The 20,181-nt window shown below is 36.5% G+C and overlaps 2 protein-coding genes across 2 annotated transcripts; both read left to right on the top strand.

Annotated features, from left to right (window-relative positions):
- Nucleotides 1–3,299: 3,299 nt before the first annotated feature.
- On the top strand, nucleotides 3,300–5,716 carry Ppt1 (Palmitoyl-protein thioesterase 1). Its single transcript, XM_070301210.1, has 7 exons — nucleotides 3,300–3,557; nucleotides 4,087–4,196; nucleotides 4,482–4,609; nucleotides 4,697–4,852; nucleotides 4,949–5,066; nucleotides 5,258–5,416; nucleotides 5,492–5,716. Exons 1-7 carry the CDS (start codon nucleotides 3,329–3,331, stop codon nucleotides 5,615–5,617), a joined length of 1,026 nt encoding a protein of 341 aa, XP_070157311.1. The 5' UTR covers nucleotides 3,300–3,328; the 3' UTR covers nucleotides 5,618–5,716.
- Nucleotides 5,717–15,093: 9,377 nt separating this feature from the next.
- Nucleotides 15,094–19,648, top strand: LOC138936359 (retinal homeobox protein Rx1). Its single transcript, XM_070301702.1, has 4 exons — nucleotides 15,094–15,334; nucleotides 16,158–16,292; nucleotides 18,493–18,800; nucleotides 19,147–19,648. The coding sequence occupies exons 1-4, from the start codon at nucleotides 15,257–15,259 to the stop codon at nucleotides 19,415–19,417; spliced, it is 792 nt and encodes a 263-aa protein (XP_070157803.1). The 5' UTR covers nucleotides 15,094–15,256; the 3' UTR covers nucleotides 19,418–19,648.
- The last annotated feature ends 533 nt before the right edge of the window (nucleotides 19,649–20,181 follow it).

Raw genomic sequence — 20,181 nt, 5'->3', positions numbered from 1 at the left:
CGGATGTTGCGAATTTAGGCCGGCCTCTGCTAAATATATATATATATATATAATTGAGAACTCTCTCTCTCTCTCTCTCTCTTTCATCCAAAAATATTATTACTAATTAAAAATATCGACTCGCTTTTGAAATATTCCGGCTCTGTAAACTATGAGAGGGATGATATATAGATTTACATTGCTCATTTTGTAGGATCGCCTTTACGCGATATTTAGAACGTTTTACTTCAGAATCTCTCTTTTGAAATAAGACAGAGCTCTTTCTCAGAGACTCTTTATTCTCTTCTACTATTTATAATTTTTCTATATATCATCATTAATTATTATATATTTACATATGCAATTTTCTTTATGCGCACATATCGTTACATATACATACGCAATCCGCCTAAATTTAATTTAATTTATGATAAAAGAATAAAATGTGAGTTTAACAAGAATCTCGTTTTACACATACACACACACACACACACACATACATAGATCGGTATCATTAGTACCGTGACTAATTATGCTACGCGACTAACTAAGGGTTAACAACGTCGGCTGGAAGAGAGAGCCTTCCCCTCCTACCTCATCCCCCCGCCTACGGTCGGGCTTTGGTCGACGGTCAACCTATAGGCGTGCCGTAGCGTGTGCGGGAACGATTCGCGCGCGGTGCGGCTAGCTGATTAATTAGAACCCTCTACCACTCTGCTCTCTCCCCGGGACCATCGTCAAGGGAACTCGATGTAATTACGGGCATCGGGAGCGCGCGGGCGCTGCGTATAGCGCGGGGGTGGTTGACGAGAGCAGGGGGACGAGATAGGTGGAGAGATGCGAAATGACTGCGCGGGTTGGCCGCCGTCGCGGGGGGGGGGGGCACCGAAAAGCGCAGTGGTTCGCACGTGTAGTGGCGCATAGTTACCGATGCGGACGGAATGGTCGGGATGGATATCCGGACGGATCCGGTTAGGACGGTCGGGAAAATCCTCCCCCTCTCGGCGGAGAGAGAAGGCGGTGGAGTTCGACAAACTGGATTCATTACGCCGCGGAAGGAGATGCAGCGGGAGGGAGGATGGCAGGGATGAGGATGTAGAAGAGCGCGGAGAGTTGGAAAAGAGAGGGATGACGAAAAAGGGGTAGAGAGTCAACACACGTCTCGCGATGTTCGATTCGCGATCTTTCGGTCGCTCTATTGGATTTTTTTTTTTTTTTTTTTTTCCCCCCGTAGAGAAAGTTCCATTTTTTCGGGATACAATTTTAGATTTATGTGCATCTTCTCTTCGCATTTGGCGCAAAAATACATACGTACGGTATGTCCGTAATATTTACTTTGTCTCGTGGGATCATCTCTTTTTCTCGTAATACATTTCTAATAATTTTTCACCCTGATTTTTAAGCAATTAAAGGCATTCTGCTATGAGAGAAAATCGGAGATTCATGTGGAAAAAGATATTTACACTTTTTGCGATTACACACGTGTGGAAAAAGATTAAAATAACATAAAACATATAGGGTGTTTCTTATATATAGTTCAATTGGTATAAACGGTAGATTAATTTGACGAGTTTGCACGGTATTCTCAAATATTTTGCGTGAGAAACTCTGCGAGGAAATTTCTTAACCGCAACCTGAGTATTACCAGGAAGATTTCCGGTTAATTTGCTTCCTACTGGGCTGGCCGGTTTCTCGTTGCCCATCTCTTTAATATGTCGATGTTCCTACTCATCATCCCCTCGATCGATCTCCTTCTCCTTCTACCTCTCTATATATTTCCTCCTTCTCCGTTTCCTTCTCCAATTCAATCCTTCTACGATTCTTATTTATCCGCATCTCTTCCCACTAGCAGCGTCTATTACGATTTCCTTCTATTTTTGATTCTTTTTTGCAAAAATCGCCTCTTGAAAAATATCGCATAATATTTCATATATTGCACTTTTCTGTTATCGTAATATCAATATTAATTTCAGGTTTCAAAAAAATATATTTATCGAGAACAAAAAATTTCTCTCAAATCATATAAAAAATAGATTATTATAACATATCATCGTTTTTTAGAAATTACTGAATTCCGTTGCATTAATTTGTTTTGTTAAAGCTTGATAAATTCCATGAGATTCAATCTCTCGCGTTTATATTATATAGTGACAGTTATTAAATAATTTCATCAAAAAATCTTTCTCTCTCTCTCTCTCTCTCTCTCTCTTTCGTTCGCAAAAATAATCGATTACGCAATAATCAATCGCCAAGAGCCGCGTGAGATCGCAGCTTTTCCCGCTACGGCAAGTTTCCCGCGTCCGTCGACGATGGTCTCGTCTCAGAGATCCGCTTTAAGTAATTACTGCACATTTTCCATACGCGGAACGGAACGCCGAAGAACGGAAACAATGTATCCCCGGAACAAGCGGCTCGAATATCGCGCATTGTGCTCCCCGATATCGCGGCGATTCGCTAAACAAAACGGCCACTGGTTCGCCACTCCTCCTCCCAAACATTTTCCCGCCACCGGGTACGGGAGACTCTCCAGCCCGAGCAACCCTCCTCTGGATCCGTTTCTTTCGTCGGCCAACCGCGAGGAACGAATGGTATTCGTTAATGCGCGGAAATAACAACGGGCGATACGAGATGCGCTTTCACGTCGGTGAACCATAAAGCTTCGCATCAGAAGCTGCACATCACTTTTTTATTGAGATTGAGATTTTGTTTACTATTGATAATCCTAATCGTGATTGATTGTATACAGAAAATATTTTAACACGTGTAAGGAAAAAATAATTTAAATTAATCTCATTCGCCTTTTGTGTTTTTATCAAGCATAGTGTTCCGCTCCTAGATAATTTCATTATATATTTTATTTTATTTTATATATTTCGTTAAATATATTCCATTTTAACAAAAATGTCAAATGTATATATAACTTGGCCTTATGATAGCGTTATTAAGAAGAATAATAGAAATGCTGAAAATTATATAATTAAAATATGTTGCGCGATTAAGAAATTTAATCTGACAAGCTCGACATTCGCATAAAGGGTGTCATAGATCGAATGTCATATTGGACTAAAGTCAAAATATAGAAAAATAAATGTAAAAATATATGTTTCCTTAAAGTAGTACGTGTATCTCTATATAAATACGTAGCTAGAAAATTTTTTCATTTATCTGACAATGAGATTAATTTTCAGACGCGAGAAACGCGCGAGGCAAATACGAAATCTGAATTATCGAATGAGTTCGACGTAAATGTTTCAAGAAGTTTTCGTTACGACCGTACGGAGCGTTGTCGTCGATAAATATATGTCAAAACATATGATTTGTCAAATGTCACGCTCAGCTGATTGCAACGATGATTAACGATGTCGTAAAAATATTGCGTACGGTCAATTCCTGCACACACGTCAGCGCGATTGACGAGTTGAACATGAATCGCGAAATCATGGGAAAGTGGACGATAAATCGCGCCTGCATTTTTATCGTCTTGATATCTCTATGCGCGAATACCGGTCATTGTTTACGCGAAGAAGGAGATGGAAAAAGCGATTCACCGGTGCCAATAGTACTCTGGCACGGAATGGGTGAGTTTTATTATTGTTTTATTTTTACGACTATTTTCATTATATTAAATAAGTATAACTGATATAATTATTAATTGTTTGAGTTGTAACATTCTTCACATCTGTGATATTTTTGTGCGAATGTAAAATTTTATATCCGATTGTCAAAAATATATTAACTTTCAATCTAATTTTATTTTAAAGAATGCCCCTTTTCTTTCTTCCCATACTTAGTTTAAAGGAATTACAATCTTATCATAAAAAACGATACATATTTATCGGCGTTTGCTACATATGTAAATATATTGATATCCTCGTTATCGCCTAAAAATAAAGTAGGTTGTATATGAAAATTTCTTTATCTTTTTAAAATATTATATTAATAAATGTAATAATATGTTTGCAAGTGTATAAAATTTTTGAAACGTTTCTTTCTTATATAACTTGAGATATTATATTTTATTTTATTCATCAATCATTATTTTTCAGAATTTTCTGTTTTATTTTCTGTTTTATTATTGCTATGGTGATTAAGGCATATCTTTTGCAGGTGATAGCTGCTGCTTCTCTTTCAGTCTTGGAAAAATACAAGAAATTCTTCAGAATGAAATACCTGGAGTCTATATCAATTCTATATGCATCGGAGATAATGTTATTGAGGTTGGACATAAAGTTGTCAATAATTGAAAGCATATTTTATTACAAAAATATTATAGTAGCATCAAATTTATCTTACTTTCTTATTCTATCCTATCTCTATTCTTGCCTTATGTATTTATCTTCATTCAATTAATTTATTTTAATCTTACTCTAATAATGGACGTTTCTATACAAGACTTATATTGATATTATTATCTGATAATCGGATATTATTTGCATCTTATTCCATTACTTTATTCTTGTTTATTTTAATGCAGAATTAAAACGATATCTTTGTTAATCTAGGACGTTGAGAACAGCTATTTTGGAAATATTAATGAACAAATTAAACATGTATGCGAGCAATTGTCACAAGACACAAGACTTCAAAATGGATACAATGCCATTGGTTTCTCTCAAGGGGCTCAATTCCTGTAAATTACCTTATTTATTTATTTACAACAACATATAATTTTAATGAATATTTTTTATTTCTATATTATTATTTTCTCTATTGATAGGCGAGCGGTAGCCCAAAGATGCCCCGATCCACCAATGCTGAATTTGATTTCTTTAGGCGGTCAGCACCAAGGTGTTTTCGGGATACCAAAGTGTTCGGATACATCTCGATTGTGCAATTATATGCGGCGCATGTTGCGTTATGGTGCATATTTATGGTATTTACTCTCATGTTTCTCGAAAAAAATTATTCAATCTTGCTTAGCAGTAGAAAAAAAGAAAGAAACGTATTTTATATTCAACTTTTTCCATAGGTATATTCAAGAGTCGTTAGTACAAGCTGCCTATTGGCACGATCCCTTAAAGGAAGATGAATATCGAAAAAAAAATGTTTTTCTCGTCGATATCAATAATGAAAAGATTATCAACGAGGTATGTAAATGATTATGCATTGCAACTTAATTTTATTAGAATATAATAATCGATATAAGTGTAAAAAGATGACGCATCTTATCATCAAAGTGATACGGAATTTTAATAACGTCATTAAAATTATGATAGAGACAATCATAAAGTATAATATTAAATATAATAATCTTTCTTTTATTTATTATTGTCATTAGGTATATAGGGACAATCTTCAAAAGCTTCGAACTTTAGTTCTCGTTAAATTTGAAAACGATACGATGGTCGAACCAACGGAGTCAGAGTGGTTTGGATTCTATAAACCTGGTCAAGCGAAGGAGATACAGAAACTGCAGGAAAGCGAGCTGTACCTGCAGGTACGTAACCACATTCGATCGATTTAACAATATGATACCGCTTAATGCATAATTATTTTTTTGTCTGATTCGTAGGACTGGCTCGGATTACGTAAGATGGAAGAGACTGGTCAAATTCACTTTCTTTCCTTACCTGGTGATCATTTACAATTCACGGCCACCTGGTTCATCGAAAATATTATTAAAAAATATTTAATATAAATTCGGAGAGAGATATCTGCACGTTTCACCTACGAAAATACTCTAGAATTAGAAAAAATGACATATTAAAAAATATAAAATAATTTTTTTTTTTTAAATAAAATTTTATTACTATTTTTTATATTGATTATCTACTATATTTGAAATAATTCTCTTTTTTTTTTTAATTCTCCGTTTTCCTCTGTCCTGATCGAATATTGATAATTTATTTTGCATATCAAATATCTTTCTTTCTAATCTATTATTTTTTCCTGATAATATTGAAAATTCTCACAAAAGTATGAAACGTATAAAGTAAACGCAAAAAACTTTGAGTTAATTAACTTCTTTTTCGACTTTTTCACGCTGATACTTTCTTTGCGACACGAACAATGAACCGTCACCGAAGAATCTGTAACGAGAAGGGGGATGATTTCACAAAGGAAATCTAAAATACGTGAGATACATCTATGAGATAATTTATTCTGCATCAATCCTTCTTTCAATTTATTTCGAGATCTCCTGATCGTTATTTTACGCTGTTCGTACTCTCTTATTCTTTTCTCTCTCTCTCTCTCTCTCTCTTTCTCGCGACGTGGAATAATAACTCGCCGCGAAACCGCGAAGGACCGACCGAAGGGAGAGAGAGAGAGAGAAAGCCCGCAAAAGAGAATGCAACGTAATTCGTACTGTTCATTGTCGTATGACGCGATTGTATATAGACCGGGGTGGTGTTGAGGAGGGAGAAAGAGGGGGTGAGTGACGACAGGAGAACGCGAGGCAGGCAGGAGGGTGCGCCGCCACCGTCCGTCCCCTCCTCTTCTCTCCGTCCCTACCTCTCCCCTCTCGGGTTGCACAACAAAGCCTCGGGATGAGAAAACATTAATCTAGGCATGTTTTGCAATCTCGCCCGCTCGCGGTGTAGCTACATATAATGGAACGCTGTTATTGCTACGCTGTTACGGCGTGCGCGTACAATGTTCGTTTCGTGCCTCTTCCTCTCTTCGTCCTCTCGTCGTCGACGACGCCGTCGTGGTCGTCGTCGTCGTCGACGTACAGATTGGAGGCGCGCACGTGTGTTCGCCAGAGAGCGACCAAGATTAATATTTCGAAGGTAACGAAATGACGACGCGAAGATTCGCGACCGATACCTAGCGGGGGCGGACACAGGTGTTCCGCGTTGTGTGAGGAGAGAAAGGGTGTACCGTCGAATATTAATACTTTACTGAATATTTTCCTAGTGTATTAATCTTTTAGCCGGGTATAAAGTAGTAAGAATTGAAATATTTGCAATTAATCGGCTGAGAAATCTGGAAGTTGATTTGAACATGATTGTCTTTAATATCATCTAAATCTAGAAAAAAAATAATTTATATATAATTATATATAAAATATGTGTGCCCCCCCCCCCCCCACCTACATATATATCTTCCTTCTTTTATATACCCTTTGTTCGTTTATATATAGGAAATATAATATTTAAAAGATAATTTTCGCATCGTTTTTTTTTTTCAGGAAAAATAAAATTTGCAGTTAGATTTTAAAGAAGAGCCGAGAAATTTCCTATATATAATTATATGCATAAAATACGTAGGCATTGATATATTGAATATCCACCAATGAGGGAAACGGGTTAATTGAGAATCGAGCATGATAACTAAAGCGTTAATTTTCTTTCTTCCAATGTGATTTAATAATTATTCAGAGTTGTTTGAATATATACATATATATATACATATACATATATATATATATAATAATTTAAATAATCGTATTTCAAAATTGTGCTCTCACGTTCTTCGTGTTATCATATTTTGCTCATGCTCTAAATGTCTAAATAAATAAACCGTCTGCGAGAGACGTGTCTCTGAATCATCCCCGCGCACTCCCCCCTCTCGCGCTCGTTCTATTCCTCATTAAATGCGAACGATGAAGCGGCCAAGAACACCGCGAGGATTATTACCGAGAGGCCGGCACATCCCTTCGGCGCCCAATCGTGGATGTCCTTAGAAGGGCCGCCTCTCGTTGCGATTTCACCCCTGGGGAGGTTTCCGCGCGGCGCCGGAGGGAGCGCTAAAGGGGAGGCGAGGGTGTAATAAATAGAGGACGGACCGTGAGATGCACCGGTCGCGCGTTCTGCGAATGATAAACGGAGATAAATTGGTGTACTAAAGGGCATAAACTTAGAATAGAGAGAGAGAGAGAGAGAGAGAGAGAAAATTAAATAAATAAAAATATATATTTGTTCATAAATTTATATTACTTAAAATTCTATATATTTTTTCTCACTTTTAAAAGTTTTGATAAAGAAATATAATAAAAATAATTAATAGCAATCAATATTTTCTCGATAGTAATTTATATTTTATTATGCAAAAACGCAAAGCGATTTTTCAGTAATTTTATAAATTTATAATAATAATAAAGTAATCGCGAATGTATAGGAAAAATTTCACGTTATTCGTCAGAATTGCCTCGCTACGTTGAGCTTCTTTTCTTTTCTAACATCGCACAAGTTAAAGCGGCGTCTTTGTGAACTTTTGCGGTCCGCTGGATATCGACGACATGTCGCCCTTTTTCCCCTTCACAGAAGTTTTATCGAGAAGAACTTGACAAGTTATTAATAGGAGCCTCTTTTCTGATATCTCCTTCCCGCTTCCATGAATTAACATCCCTAAAAGGCCCTTCTAAAAGATCTCGATATATGCACTGACGGGGGATAACAGTGAAAAATTCGGACAATCAGATAGAGATAATATTATAATAATTCCGGAAAATAAATTTGTGTTTATATTTGTGAAGAAAATATAAGTATTTTATATACAAAAAAAATTCATCATTATACTTTCTCTCTCTCTCTGTCATAAAATTGTAATTTCTTTATTATTATCAAAGGAATTTTTTATTCGCTACATTTGAATTTTAGATAATATAAAAGAAGAAATAAGATAACTTAAAAAATATCTCTCTCTTTTTCCAATTTTCATAAATATTTTTATTATTGAATATCGCTAAAAAGAGCCGAGTCGCAAATTAAGATTTAATCCTGTTAAAATATAGAAGGGCGGGGGGAACTCCTCTTACAATTAATCCACGATTGAATGTTTTGTTATTTATTGGCAACTCTAAAAGATTCAGTCAAAATTAATTTTTATAAATGTTCGTTTAATTCTCTGTCGTTCAAGATCAATCGTGATGCCGCACCATCTTTATCAATGACAAATCAGCTTTGAATCGATCAGAGAACACACGCGGACACACTAAAGGGGGCTAAGTTTAATTACGGATCCGGATTGTGCGCGAGTGGTGGTGCAGCGATGCTCTCGCGTCAATGACTTAGAGCGAATCCATCAACGAGTCAACGCAAACGCGCCCCTGAAAGGGAACAAATTTTTGTCCGATGAATTAGAACGAGGAGTCCATCGCTCCTTTGACTCTTGTGGACGTGACAATATGAATATTAAACTATTGTTAGGCTTATATGCGGGGTGTGCTACCCCTCGTCCATCCCTGAATCCGTGACGTTCGAACGACTTCTAGCCGCAAGCAGATTAGTCTGTTTCGCCTTGTCGCCTCCGTTTTCCTCTTCCCGTCGAATTTTAGGAAGTAAAATACGAAGTCTTTTAGCAAAATTTGTCGCAAATTTATTTTTTCTTCAATCGAGAATTTAAGATTTATTCAGATAATAAGAGAGATGCGCTTCTTCCTAGATCTCTTAAGGGTTACATTTATTTTGTTTCTCAATATTTCGAAATATGTAATAAGATTTATATATATTCAATATATGAAATTATTTCCTGAAATTTCAATTAATGAAATAATAATTTTATTAAATTAGTTGCAGATGATGTCTAAAGATGCTAGAATTGTATACACAGAGTATGACCATTCTTTGAAAGAGGGGGAGAAAGAGAGAGAGAGAGAGAGAGAGAGAGAGAAAGAATTAAATATTAATAAAAAACGATACTAAGTGAGTACTCTGAACCTATTTCTGCTATTATTAATGAAGAATAGAGAAATTTTAAAGTCAAATTTTAAAATTTTTAAATGCACAAATCTTAGAAATCTCAAAGTTGTCGAATTTTTAAAATTTTATTCGATCAAAATATAATACTAGTTCTTTGAATCTTTTATAAGAAAAAATTAATTATGCATTAAACTTAGAATAAATTTAGAAAATTAAGAAAGAAATGATGTTTTAGAGACGCTTTGTATATATATATATAGACGCGTGTACTTTTACTATTATTAGGTTTAATAATGTCGTGTTATTTCTATGTATATACAATCTGCACTTACATCTCCATATGTTTCTTCCTTTCTTTCTTTCTTTCTTTGATAAAAATTATTTTGAAATTTTACTCTTTTTCGCGATCCTAGATCTCTGTTTGTAACCCTTTCCTTTCACGCGGCGCGTTCGCATCGCTTTACCCTCGCCGTCATCGGTAAATTTTCTCTTTGTAGATTTTTGTCGGCGTACCTTTAGCCGGGTGTATGTTGCGCGAAAGATACGCGGTATACGTACACCATATATTCGTCGGAATTACATTAATGAGATATATCTAAACGAGCTCAGTCTGCGATTTTGCTAACATATCTCTCTCATACCTCGCTAAATTAAGTAACACGCATTTAAAGAGCGAACCATCCGTCCGAATATTTGTTATTTTGATATAATAAGATGAGTAAGAGTTTAAAAAAATATTACTCTGTTTTTTGAAACATTTTTGATTTTTAAGATTTCTGCAAATTGAGTTATTTGAAAATTATTTAATTGTTGATTGTAATTTTTCTAATAATGATCGAGAGATAAATTTTTAATAAATCATGCATTATAAAATAAAGCCAATAATGCATAATTGCGTCTTATTATTAAATATTCGCAATTCGCGGCAAACTATATCGTGGTATTTAGGGTAACAAATAGAAAGATAAAGACCTACCACTCATTATTTTTAGGGTGGATTGGCTGAGATATTATGTACCGCGTATACCCCGTCTACCGACGTAATCAATGAATGGACCAGGCGGACAATCCCTCTGTGACAAAAGCCCGACATTTTCCGGCTTTTCAGTCTCATTACCGTAATAATGCAAATGAAAAGGAATTTTGCGAGTTTGTTCGGTGCCTGCTTTTCTTGCTTTTCGCGACCAGCATCTCCATTTTTCATCCGCCGCTCTATCAGAGGACTCAACGCTGAAGAGATAGAATGTTGTTTAGCTACCGCCCATACGTTTATTTATTAATTAATGTACTTATTCATTTCGTTATGAATAAAACTTTACGTGGATATTTAGATAAAACAAGAAAGTATATGATAAAAAGGCACACACTATAGTAATATAGCAGTTGGATATAAAAAACGTACGATTGAATAATTGAATCAATAATTTCGAATTTAGGAAAAAATCAGTATTTTACGCGCGATGTTTTTTTTAGATTTTATCTTTACGACGAAAATATAGATAAATCTTTCCATTTGATGCGAGGCATATTCGAAAGCGACGAGTGAATTAATCGTGATTGCGAGTAATCGCGATTGTAATCGGTAGATGCAATGCGATGTATTGTCTTGTAGTAGAAAGTTTTTATTTCGATGCGACAACGAGAAAACTTCACCAACTATCGAGTATTCTTAATTCGTTGCTAGACTTCATTTCAATCCTCGTGCTGTTCAAATATTAATATGGGACGAACGGAAACTAGGTCAGGATTGACTAAAGATTTTCTTTTCACGCGATTGTAATTAATTTTCTCTATAATAATTAATATTCGGTATATTCGTCGATGATAATTATTTATTATTAAGAATCAACACGAAAAAAAAAAAATAAAGAAAAGGAACGAAAGAAATATGTTTATAACGTAATATCCTCGTGGAAACACATAAAAAAATTAACTGTGCGACATTATATAAGAAGGGGTAAGAAAAATGAAAGAAAAAAAAAAAAATTATCGGGGTATGTGCGACTTCAGATATTGTAGCCGGTAAAAAAAATACTTTTCCATCTCAAAAATCACAGAAGAAAAATGAGGAAACCGAGAGAAGAGAAGAGAGGAGAAGGAGAAAATAATCTGACAAATGTTTTGGTTTCAGATAGAAATACACGCAATCATGTATGTCAGTTTAAAACATTATATATATTACCCACACATGCAATAATATTAAGGATATTTAGAATGAGAGAATTGACAAAACGATTCTTTTACAGAGGGAAAAGAAAAGATGGAGGTTAAAATAATCATGACAGATATGCTTGATGATGAGACCTGGCGGAGAGATGTATCTCAACATACTACAACGCTCGCGATCTAACATACGCGCGCGCGCGGTGACCATTGACAAGAATAATTCTCCATCGAAAAGCTGCACGGGCGAAAATAAGGAAAAGGAAGGGGAGAAGTGAAGGAGGAGAGAGGAAAATAAAAAAAAAATCTGCGCGCACACGCGAAGAGAGAGAGAGAGAAATCGGAGAGGGCGAATGTTGGTGTTCCTCAGACAGAGACACATAGCCCCGAGCTATGTAATTCATTACTAAAGCAATCTCACCCTGGCACCCTCTCTAGCCTGCACCCTGCCGGCAGCCCTGCCTCCGCCCCTGACCCATCAGAGCCGCCCGAGAGAGAGAGCCCGCACGTTATAATATAAAAAAAGAAGATGAGCGGTGGCGAGAGACGGCGGCGACGGCGGTGGTGGTAGCGAGAGAGGATGGAGGGTACAGGACGAAGAAGGGGCGGCGGGTAGGAGAGCGCCCGATTAGAATAGCGCCCCCTGACAACAAAACAAAATGAAACACAAAGCAGTGTTTTCATAATTAAAAAGATTGCGCGCGCTTCTTTCTTCCTACCATTCCTATTCATGCCTCTTTTCATTTTTCCTCTCTTTCTCTCTCTCTCTCTCTCTCTCTCTCTCTTCCCCTGTTCTCCTGTTCTGTTCTCCAATCTCTCACTCGCGCGCGTTCTCGCTCTCTCTTCTCTTCGGACAGAGACGAGACGCGAGACAGAGAGACGGAATTCAATAACTCGTATTAATACCGCGTCGTCTTTAGAAACGGGCAGACGTATTAAAATGTTTTAATCAACTCTGACGCGAGTAATCGAATCTGCGATCACAATGATTTTCCAGAATCAACCTTGCCCGATTACAAGCTCGCGACATTCTTCGAATCTTCAGCTGGACTGAGGGAGATGCTGCATTTTGCACGAGCGGATACAATTAGAATTGTCGTCGACGCGACAATTGGGACGTTTTTATCAAATTTTGTCTATCTCGTTCGTTTGCGCTAGCTCTAATTGAAAAGAAAAAAAGAAGGAGAAAAAGAAATAAAAAAACACAGAAACCCGCAATGTCTCCGCGTTTGCAGTCAATGCGCCGAGTATCAAAGGAATTCGAGCTCGGGGGAAACGTAAATGGGCGCACCCCAGGGAGACGCGGGCGCCGCGCAATGTATCAAAATATACGAGGTTACATCAATCAAATGATTGCATATTTATCCGCCCCCATCCGCGTGGTCATAATTGAGAGGCAAAATACGCCGTCGCTAATTTATGGCGTATTTGACGGAATGGATACCCTTCACCGCCGCGGTTGTCGATTTGCCTCGATCATTTAGCGCATACGACGCGACAAAAGCGAGGGAAATGCACGACTTTATTTAGCCCTCTCCGAGTGGAATATTCGATTTTCTCTTTCCGAGAAAAATGTTGAGATAAAAAAGAAACGTCAGTAATTCTCTCTGTCTTGTTTTGAACAAATGTATTATATCTACGTACAATATTCATACATTCTTTTACGATGAAAGAAATTTTACACGCATTTGTTTTAAGCAGGATTTGAAGGAAGCAACACGTTACGTCTGGTTTAGAAACTGTAACGATTGTAATCGTTATTTTTTGAATAACAGTATATATAACACGACAGTTCCTTTTATAAAGTAACTTCATCAACTCGGATTTTTTTAAATATATTGTACAATATTTATATACGTCTAATACAAAGGAGTGTTGCATGCTTTCTTATAAAGAGTCAAGTTAGAATCTGAAGCACTGCTCTCATTTTGTCTAAAAGAGATTGTGTAAAGAATGAAAATATGCTTTATATGTAGCATTTACAAACTAGTTACAACATTGAAATTTTCAATATTTCCATAGATTTATAGGCGTTCCCGTTGAGAGCTTGAAGACAACATTATTAAGAGAAGACAATAGAGAGTTAGATGCTTTTCTTACTTGATTGGTAGAGAGAAAAGAGGAGAAACGGTCGCTTCATACTCATTTTCCTTTACATCATCCCTTTCCAGAACATTGTGTGACAGGGAGAGAGTACGCGTGTGTCTCTGTTCTTCAATTTTATCGTCAGCTGTCGTATAAAAGCTTGCAATATATTTATATAAATCTAGGAATATTTCTCTGATTGATCTCGCTATTTTTTATCAAAAAGAAAATCTTAGACGATCAGTAAGAAGATTGGTAGCGTCCAGACTTTAACTTGAAAGTCTCTCTACTTGTTTGCAATGTATATCAGAAACCGAAGAGTAAGAGACATAAAATTATTTCGTTTTCAAATTATTTCGTTTTTAAGCGATATTCATTTCTCAAGCTATTGAGTGAGCTAAAAAAGGAAATTAATAATTACAGATAAGAAGAAATTTACTATTTATTATTTAAAGAGCTCGTTTTTCAATCTCTCGATTTCAAATTTTCAAAATATATATAGATGATGTAACATAAAAATATATATAGAAAAATCTATATATTTAAATTTATTTTCATTCGCAATGAAAAAGATATCGACTCCGAATTAAAATTTGTAGCAATAAATTTTACTACATTCGATGTATATATGTATACACTTACGTTATGTGTAAGGCCTATCGGTGTCACCATCTGCGTCCCGACACGTTTTCGAGGTTTTGCCCCTGGAGGAAGTCGAAGAAAACCGCCTTGCCGAGCGATCGAGCTTATTTCCGCCTGGAAGGAGAAGAAGATGAGGAATAAGAAAAGCAAAAGAAAAAAAGAAGTAATAAAGAAAATACATACACTGGCAAAAAGAAAGGGGTACGAAACGAGGAGAAACGAGTAAAGCGCGAACGGAACGCGAGCGAAGAATGACGAAGAAAGAGCAAAAGCGAGGAAAAGGAGAAGAAGGGAGGGAGAGGGCGAAAGACAGCGGGGGTAAAAAGGATAAAATATACGAGGAGGGAAAATGGGGAGAAGAACGAGGAGGAGGAGGAGGAGGCAGGAGAGCGCAGACCGCGATTTAGCGGATTTTCAACGTAGCCGCTCTGCACAAATCTCTCACCCCTCGCGGAGGGGTGTGCGCGATTCTTAACGCGGCAGAACCGCCCTCGGAGCCTCGCGGCCAATGGCGGTGCCATCGCGCGAGCTCGGGGGTTGCGAGAACGGAGGGTGGCTACCCCTCTCGCTACAAATTGCTCGCTCACCCTCCCGAAACGCGGACGAGCGCGACGATTCTCCTCCGCAGTGCTCTCGCCATGTTCGCGCCGAACGAGCGGCCCGTCGTTCTTTTGCTGCGATAGTGAGGATCTCCAAGCTCAGGGGAAGAGTCCGTCTTCATCTTTGCAAACGATCGAAAGCGATCAAGAGGAAACGCAGAGCGAGGACCGATAAATATAGGGAGGGGACCGCGATCGCCCGCCATGGCGGGTCCGTATCTGTCGCCCCTCGGGCCCCAAGCGGATTTATTAACCGAATACATGTTCGGCCGTCGTCGTCAGGTCAGTGTACGTTTCTCTTAATTTCATATTCAACTGTTATTAATTTGTCGAGTTATTGATTTGTCGGTCGTCGTTGATCGAGTGCACTAAATTGGTATCTGGTTAAACTGCTCGATTCTTCCCGGGAAATATCAAACAAATACTCGGATATCTGTATTTATTCGGATATTCTTAATCTTTTTATCCAAAGTTTTTTTTTATATGACGCGATATCTAAATATACTGATATTGAAATGTAAAAATAGCAGACAAATCTCGGGAAAGTAATTCGAACAATTCTAGTAATCGTGTGTTGTAAAATTAAATGTCTAACGATAAATAATAATATTTGTAGAAAAGCTTGACTTGTATATCATAAACAAAACGAATATTTGATATTTATGTTCAATTTGAAGAAATAAGAAAAAATTATTCATAATTATATATAAATTTATATATGATGATACATAAGCAATTTTTTATCATTTATTCAAATTTTGCTTTCCTAAAAAACGATAAAAAAAATTATTCTTCTATTCTTCTTCTTATAAGAAGACGAAGAATTAAAAAATTGGAAAAATAATTTTCGCGTTGTTTTTTATTTTTTTTTCAAGCAAGATTTGAAAAAGTGAGAAAATATATATTTCAAAAAATAATATTGATTCTAATATGTTTCGCATTAAATGTCACAAACGTTGTAATGTCATCACACATATCATGTGATTAGCGTACTATCGCACGTTGCCGCGATTAAAGATCGTTAAATATTTTAAAAAAGTATGTAAGATAAGAAAAATTTTGGCGACATATGTAACACTCGAATTCTTGTAATTTTTTCAAGCAGAGACGCAATCGGACAACGTTTACGCCGCAACAGCTTCAGGAATTGGAATCTCTTTTTCAGAAAACGCATTATCCCGATGTTTTCCTTAGAGAGGAAGTCGCACTTCGGATATCGCTCTCGGAAGCACGTGTTCAGGTGAATTTACCTCGCGATCATACTTTGTTAATATTTCGCTTACAATTATTTTATCTGTATTAACGCATTTTCGCTTCTCTTCGATGAGTTTCTATCAATAATATGACTATACAAGTTTTCCCAATACAATAAAAAGCTTAACTAAAAATTTCGTTACAAATGCCTAATTAATTAATTAAATACGCTACTAAAAAAGCTAAAAACAGTAAAGTAAAAAAAAATAGGAATTTGCAAGTATAAGGAGAGATTTTTGCTCATAGCAAAGATTTTTTGACTTTAAGCGAGAAAAGAGATGATTGTTAATTTGATTAAAAAATTTAAAAAAGAAAAAACAATTTTCTTTAGAAGAAGAACTTATAAATCAATCGGAAACTTTAATCCATATCATCTACGATAAATTTAGATATTCTTAGTTTCAGTAGATTGATAGAAAGATGCACACAACCCTTTTATCTAGGAAACTATCCGAGATAAAAGCTAATGCTCGCTTTTGCCTTCCCGGCCAACACAGACATCCAAAGGGTTAAGAAAACTTACAACCTCAAAATCTACGAAATACGGGCTTCCAACAGATTACTTCATTCCTTAAAACCGTTCACTAATTAAAGGCCAAATAAACTGTTTCGCGGAAAATACGCGCGGTTTATTCGCTTTCCGAATCCGAAAATAAACTTTGATTAACGGTCGCAATTTATTTCGGTGCATCTAATTTTCTCCAATAATTGCTGACATTTCGTAAATATATTATATACAAATAACTGAGGGGATGCAATATACATTTACAGTAAAATATCAAATAGCGAACAAACAAATTCGAATAACGCGGAATATCGATTTAATACATGCATATATTTCGATTTAATTATGAAAGAAGACTAGAAAAAAAAATATACATATATATACGGTTCTTATTCTATAAATCTTTTGATGTTATTTTACAGTCTATACGATTTTCTTAAATATATAATTTTCTGCGCGTCTAATTATTTATTTACCTTCTAATGCTGACATATCTCGCAATACGAAATTGCTACGTCACGCGTGACACGCATGTCGAAGCTTTTCGTCTCTCTTTCTCTCTTTTCTCATTTTTGATCTTTTTCCAGCTGATTGTTTTTATTAAAAAAATAATAATAATTCCGTTGTAATTTGATTGTATAACAATTAATTTAAATTTTACGTGACTGCAAGAACCTCGTTTATATTATAGCAATTATTATTTAATTAATCAGTGACATTTGATCAATATACGATATTAATTCCTCGATCAATTAATTTTTTTCCCATACAATAACAGAAATCAACGGAGCAATGACTCTCAATCGGGTTCAAGTCAGCCGCGCAGATGTTTCGATTCATTAATTGATATCAGGATACGAACAAAACTCGTCGATCCGCGATCGTATCACAAAGGCCGCGCGTACATCTGGCTGTAGGATAGCGGCTATTACGCGTGGACTATTGTGCGAAAACGATTAGGTGAACGCTGATGAAATGACCAGGCAAATCTGTACAAGGAATACACGAAAGGGTGCGAAAGAGAGAGAGAGAGAGAGAGAGAGAGAGAGAGAGAGAGAGAGAGAGAGAGAGAGAGAGAGAAGTTTGTCAAGTAAATTCGATTAATGCTTTCGAATCTGGTCAGCCGCGAATCTCGTCAGCGTAAAGGGTCAACTATACGGGATCTTTAGTAAATTGGCGGTGGTTGCAACACAGACTCCTTGCGACGGATTAAATGGATATATGAGAGCAATTTCATCGCGCGAGAGCACAACATAATTATTATTTTCTAAAAAATATTTTAAACCGATTTTATTTTTTTGGATAGATTATACAGCGCATGTGTATGTGTGTGTGTGTGTGTGTGTGTCAAAAGTGCGGTCTTTTAATTAAAGCCGTTCAAAAGGCGCACTTTTCTTGCAAAATGTATTCTGATTAATAATTATTATTTTAATTAATATTTTAAATTCTTAATTTAATTAATTAATAAATTTTTATTTTTGACGTTCAAAATTTTCAAAAATAATATTATCTGAGAATCTTAAATTAGGAATATTAAATCGAATATACATACGGAATTGTCCCGATTGTGGAGTATCATATCGCTGTAATGTTCGCCTTAAAAAGAATGAGGGGAAGATGGGAGGCCAAAAGGGATAAGAGTTTACGGCAACGATCGGTCAAGCGAGCGGTTCCTCCGCAGGTGTGGTTTCAAAACAGACGAGCAAAGTGGAGAAAGCAAGCTCGGTTACAATTGCTGCAGGACGCGTGGAGAATGCGATGCTTGGGTTTAGGGAGCGCCACGCCGTTGCTGCTCGGTCGACCGCCTCCCGTGAATCCCAGCAGCCTCACCGAGAGGACCAACACCGCCACCGACGCGTCCTCCTCCACTTCGCCGTCGTCCTCGTCGGCCCTCGCAAATTCGCCGACCGCGAGCGATAAATTACCCGAGATCGGCGGTCCAGGGTCGGTCTGCAGAGACTTTAGAATCCTACCTCCGCCGCCACCCGGGTAAGTATCTGAAATTATATAAGAAAACAACGCGTTATTTTTTATATACGTAAATAAAATGATTAGTCTATATCACGCGCTTGTAATTTAAGATTGCAAAATTAACTGTGTAGTCCTTGCGTAAAGAATGATTGAATTGAAAGTATCGATACTTATCATTTCCTTTAATTTTAAAAGCATTATCTAAACGAAACGCTTTATAATCTCATCTTTCACCGATCTTCCACAGTCTGAAAAGTTTAAAACAAAAACATCTTTATATCTTATCTTAGACATATTTGTATCGCATCTATCTTCATCTAGACGATTTCGAGATTATCTAAGCAGAACACTAGCCGTTTCGCAGATACTCGGTTCCTTGTGATAAATCGCCCGACAGGCTCAAATGCCGATGTGGAACGCCGCCGAGAATCTGCGCGAGTCCCGTGGATCGTGTCGACATCCTGACGACGAGGGAGCGGCCGCAGGAGGCAGAGATGGATCTCACTCTCAAAAGTCATCATCACGCGTCCGGCAGGCAGGTCGCTACCCTGTTCCATCATCATGTAGCGAGCAGTCCTCAGCAAAATATGGATGAGCCTTTAGACGTCACCCTAAACAGCACCAAGAACAACTGAGAGCGGAGAGATGAATTGAACGATGTCCAAGACTTTTAATCCTTTGAAATTCTTTGATTCTCCCCCGCCGAGTGTGTATGATGTGTATCATATTTGGCGCTTATCGGAAGCGCTGAACTTCATCAATTTCCAAGACGTTAAGATTTTTCCGTCTTCATCTTTTTGTTGAATCTTTCATGTTCTTCTCGAAAATCAATTGTTGCACAGTGTGATCGTATCTTAATTTTATACATAATAATATAAGTATAATAATTTTACGCAATTAAGAATTAATTAACAAATCCGGATCACGCTCGCTATATCAATACTTGGAGCTAAAGAAAAAAGATTATCGAATGTTTTAATCGAAAAGAAAATCAATCATATCGCAACGTATAATAATACTCTTTATCGCTGTATATATATATATTTTATCGTTAGATTTATTTGTATTATATTGAGCGAGTGTAATTTATAGCGACGTGCCGGAAATATATATTTAAAAGACAGGTGACGTCGTCTTTGGGATCGCAGTGTGATCGAGAATGAAGTATTTTTAAAGCAATATTTTATAATAATAATTAGATGCTAAATATCTTTCAAGATACTCAATCTGACAGCATTCATAATCGAAGATTTTCATGTAAAAAAAGAAAAACATTAACTTTTTCAGTATTAAATTAAAATTATATATATATATATAAATCTGTTGTTTGGCAATTATAACATCACGATACATTCTCTTACAAATTTCCGAACGTCTTGTTAATAGATTTGTTAATTAT

This window comes from Polyergus mexicanus, unplaced genomic scaffold (genome assembly GCF_030449975.1).
Source record: "Polyergus mexicanus isolate NDT 795.1 unplaced genomic scaffold, iyPolMexi1.0 SCAF_9, whole genome shotgun sequence".
Taxonomy (NCBI): domain Eukaryota; kingdom Metazoa; phylum Arthropoda; class Insecta; order Hymenoptera; family Formicidae; genus Polyergus; species Polyergus mexicanus.
The sequence above is the reverse complement of the archived record's forward strand: the minus strand, read 5'-3'. Positions and strand labels throughout refer to the sequence as shown.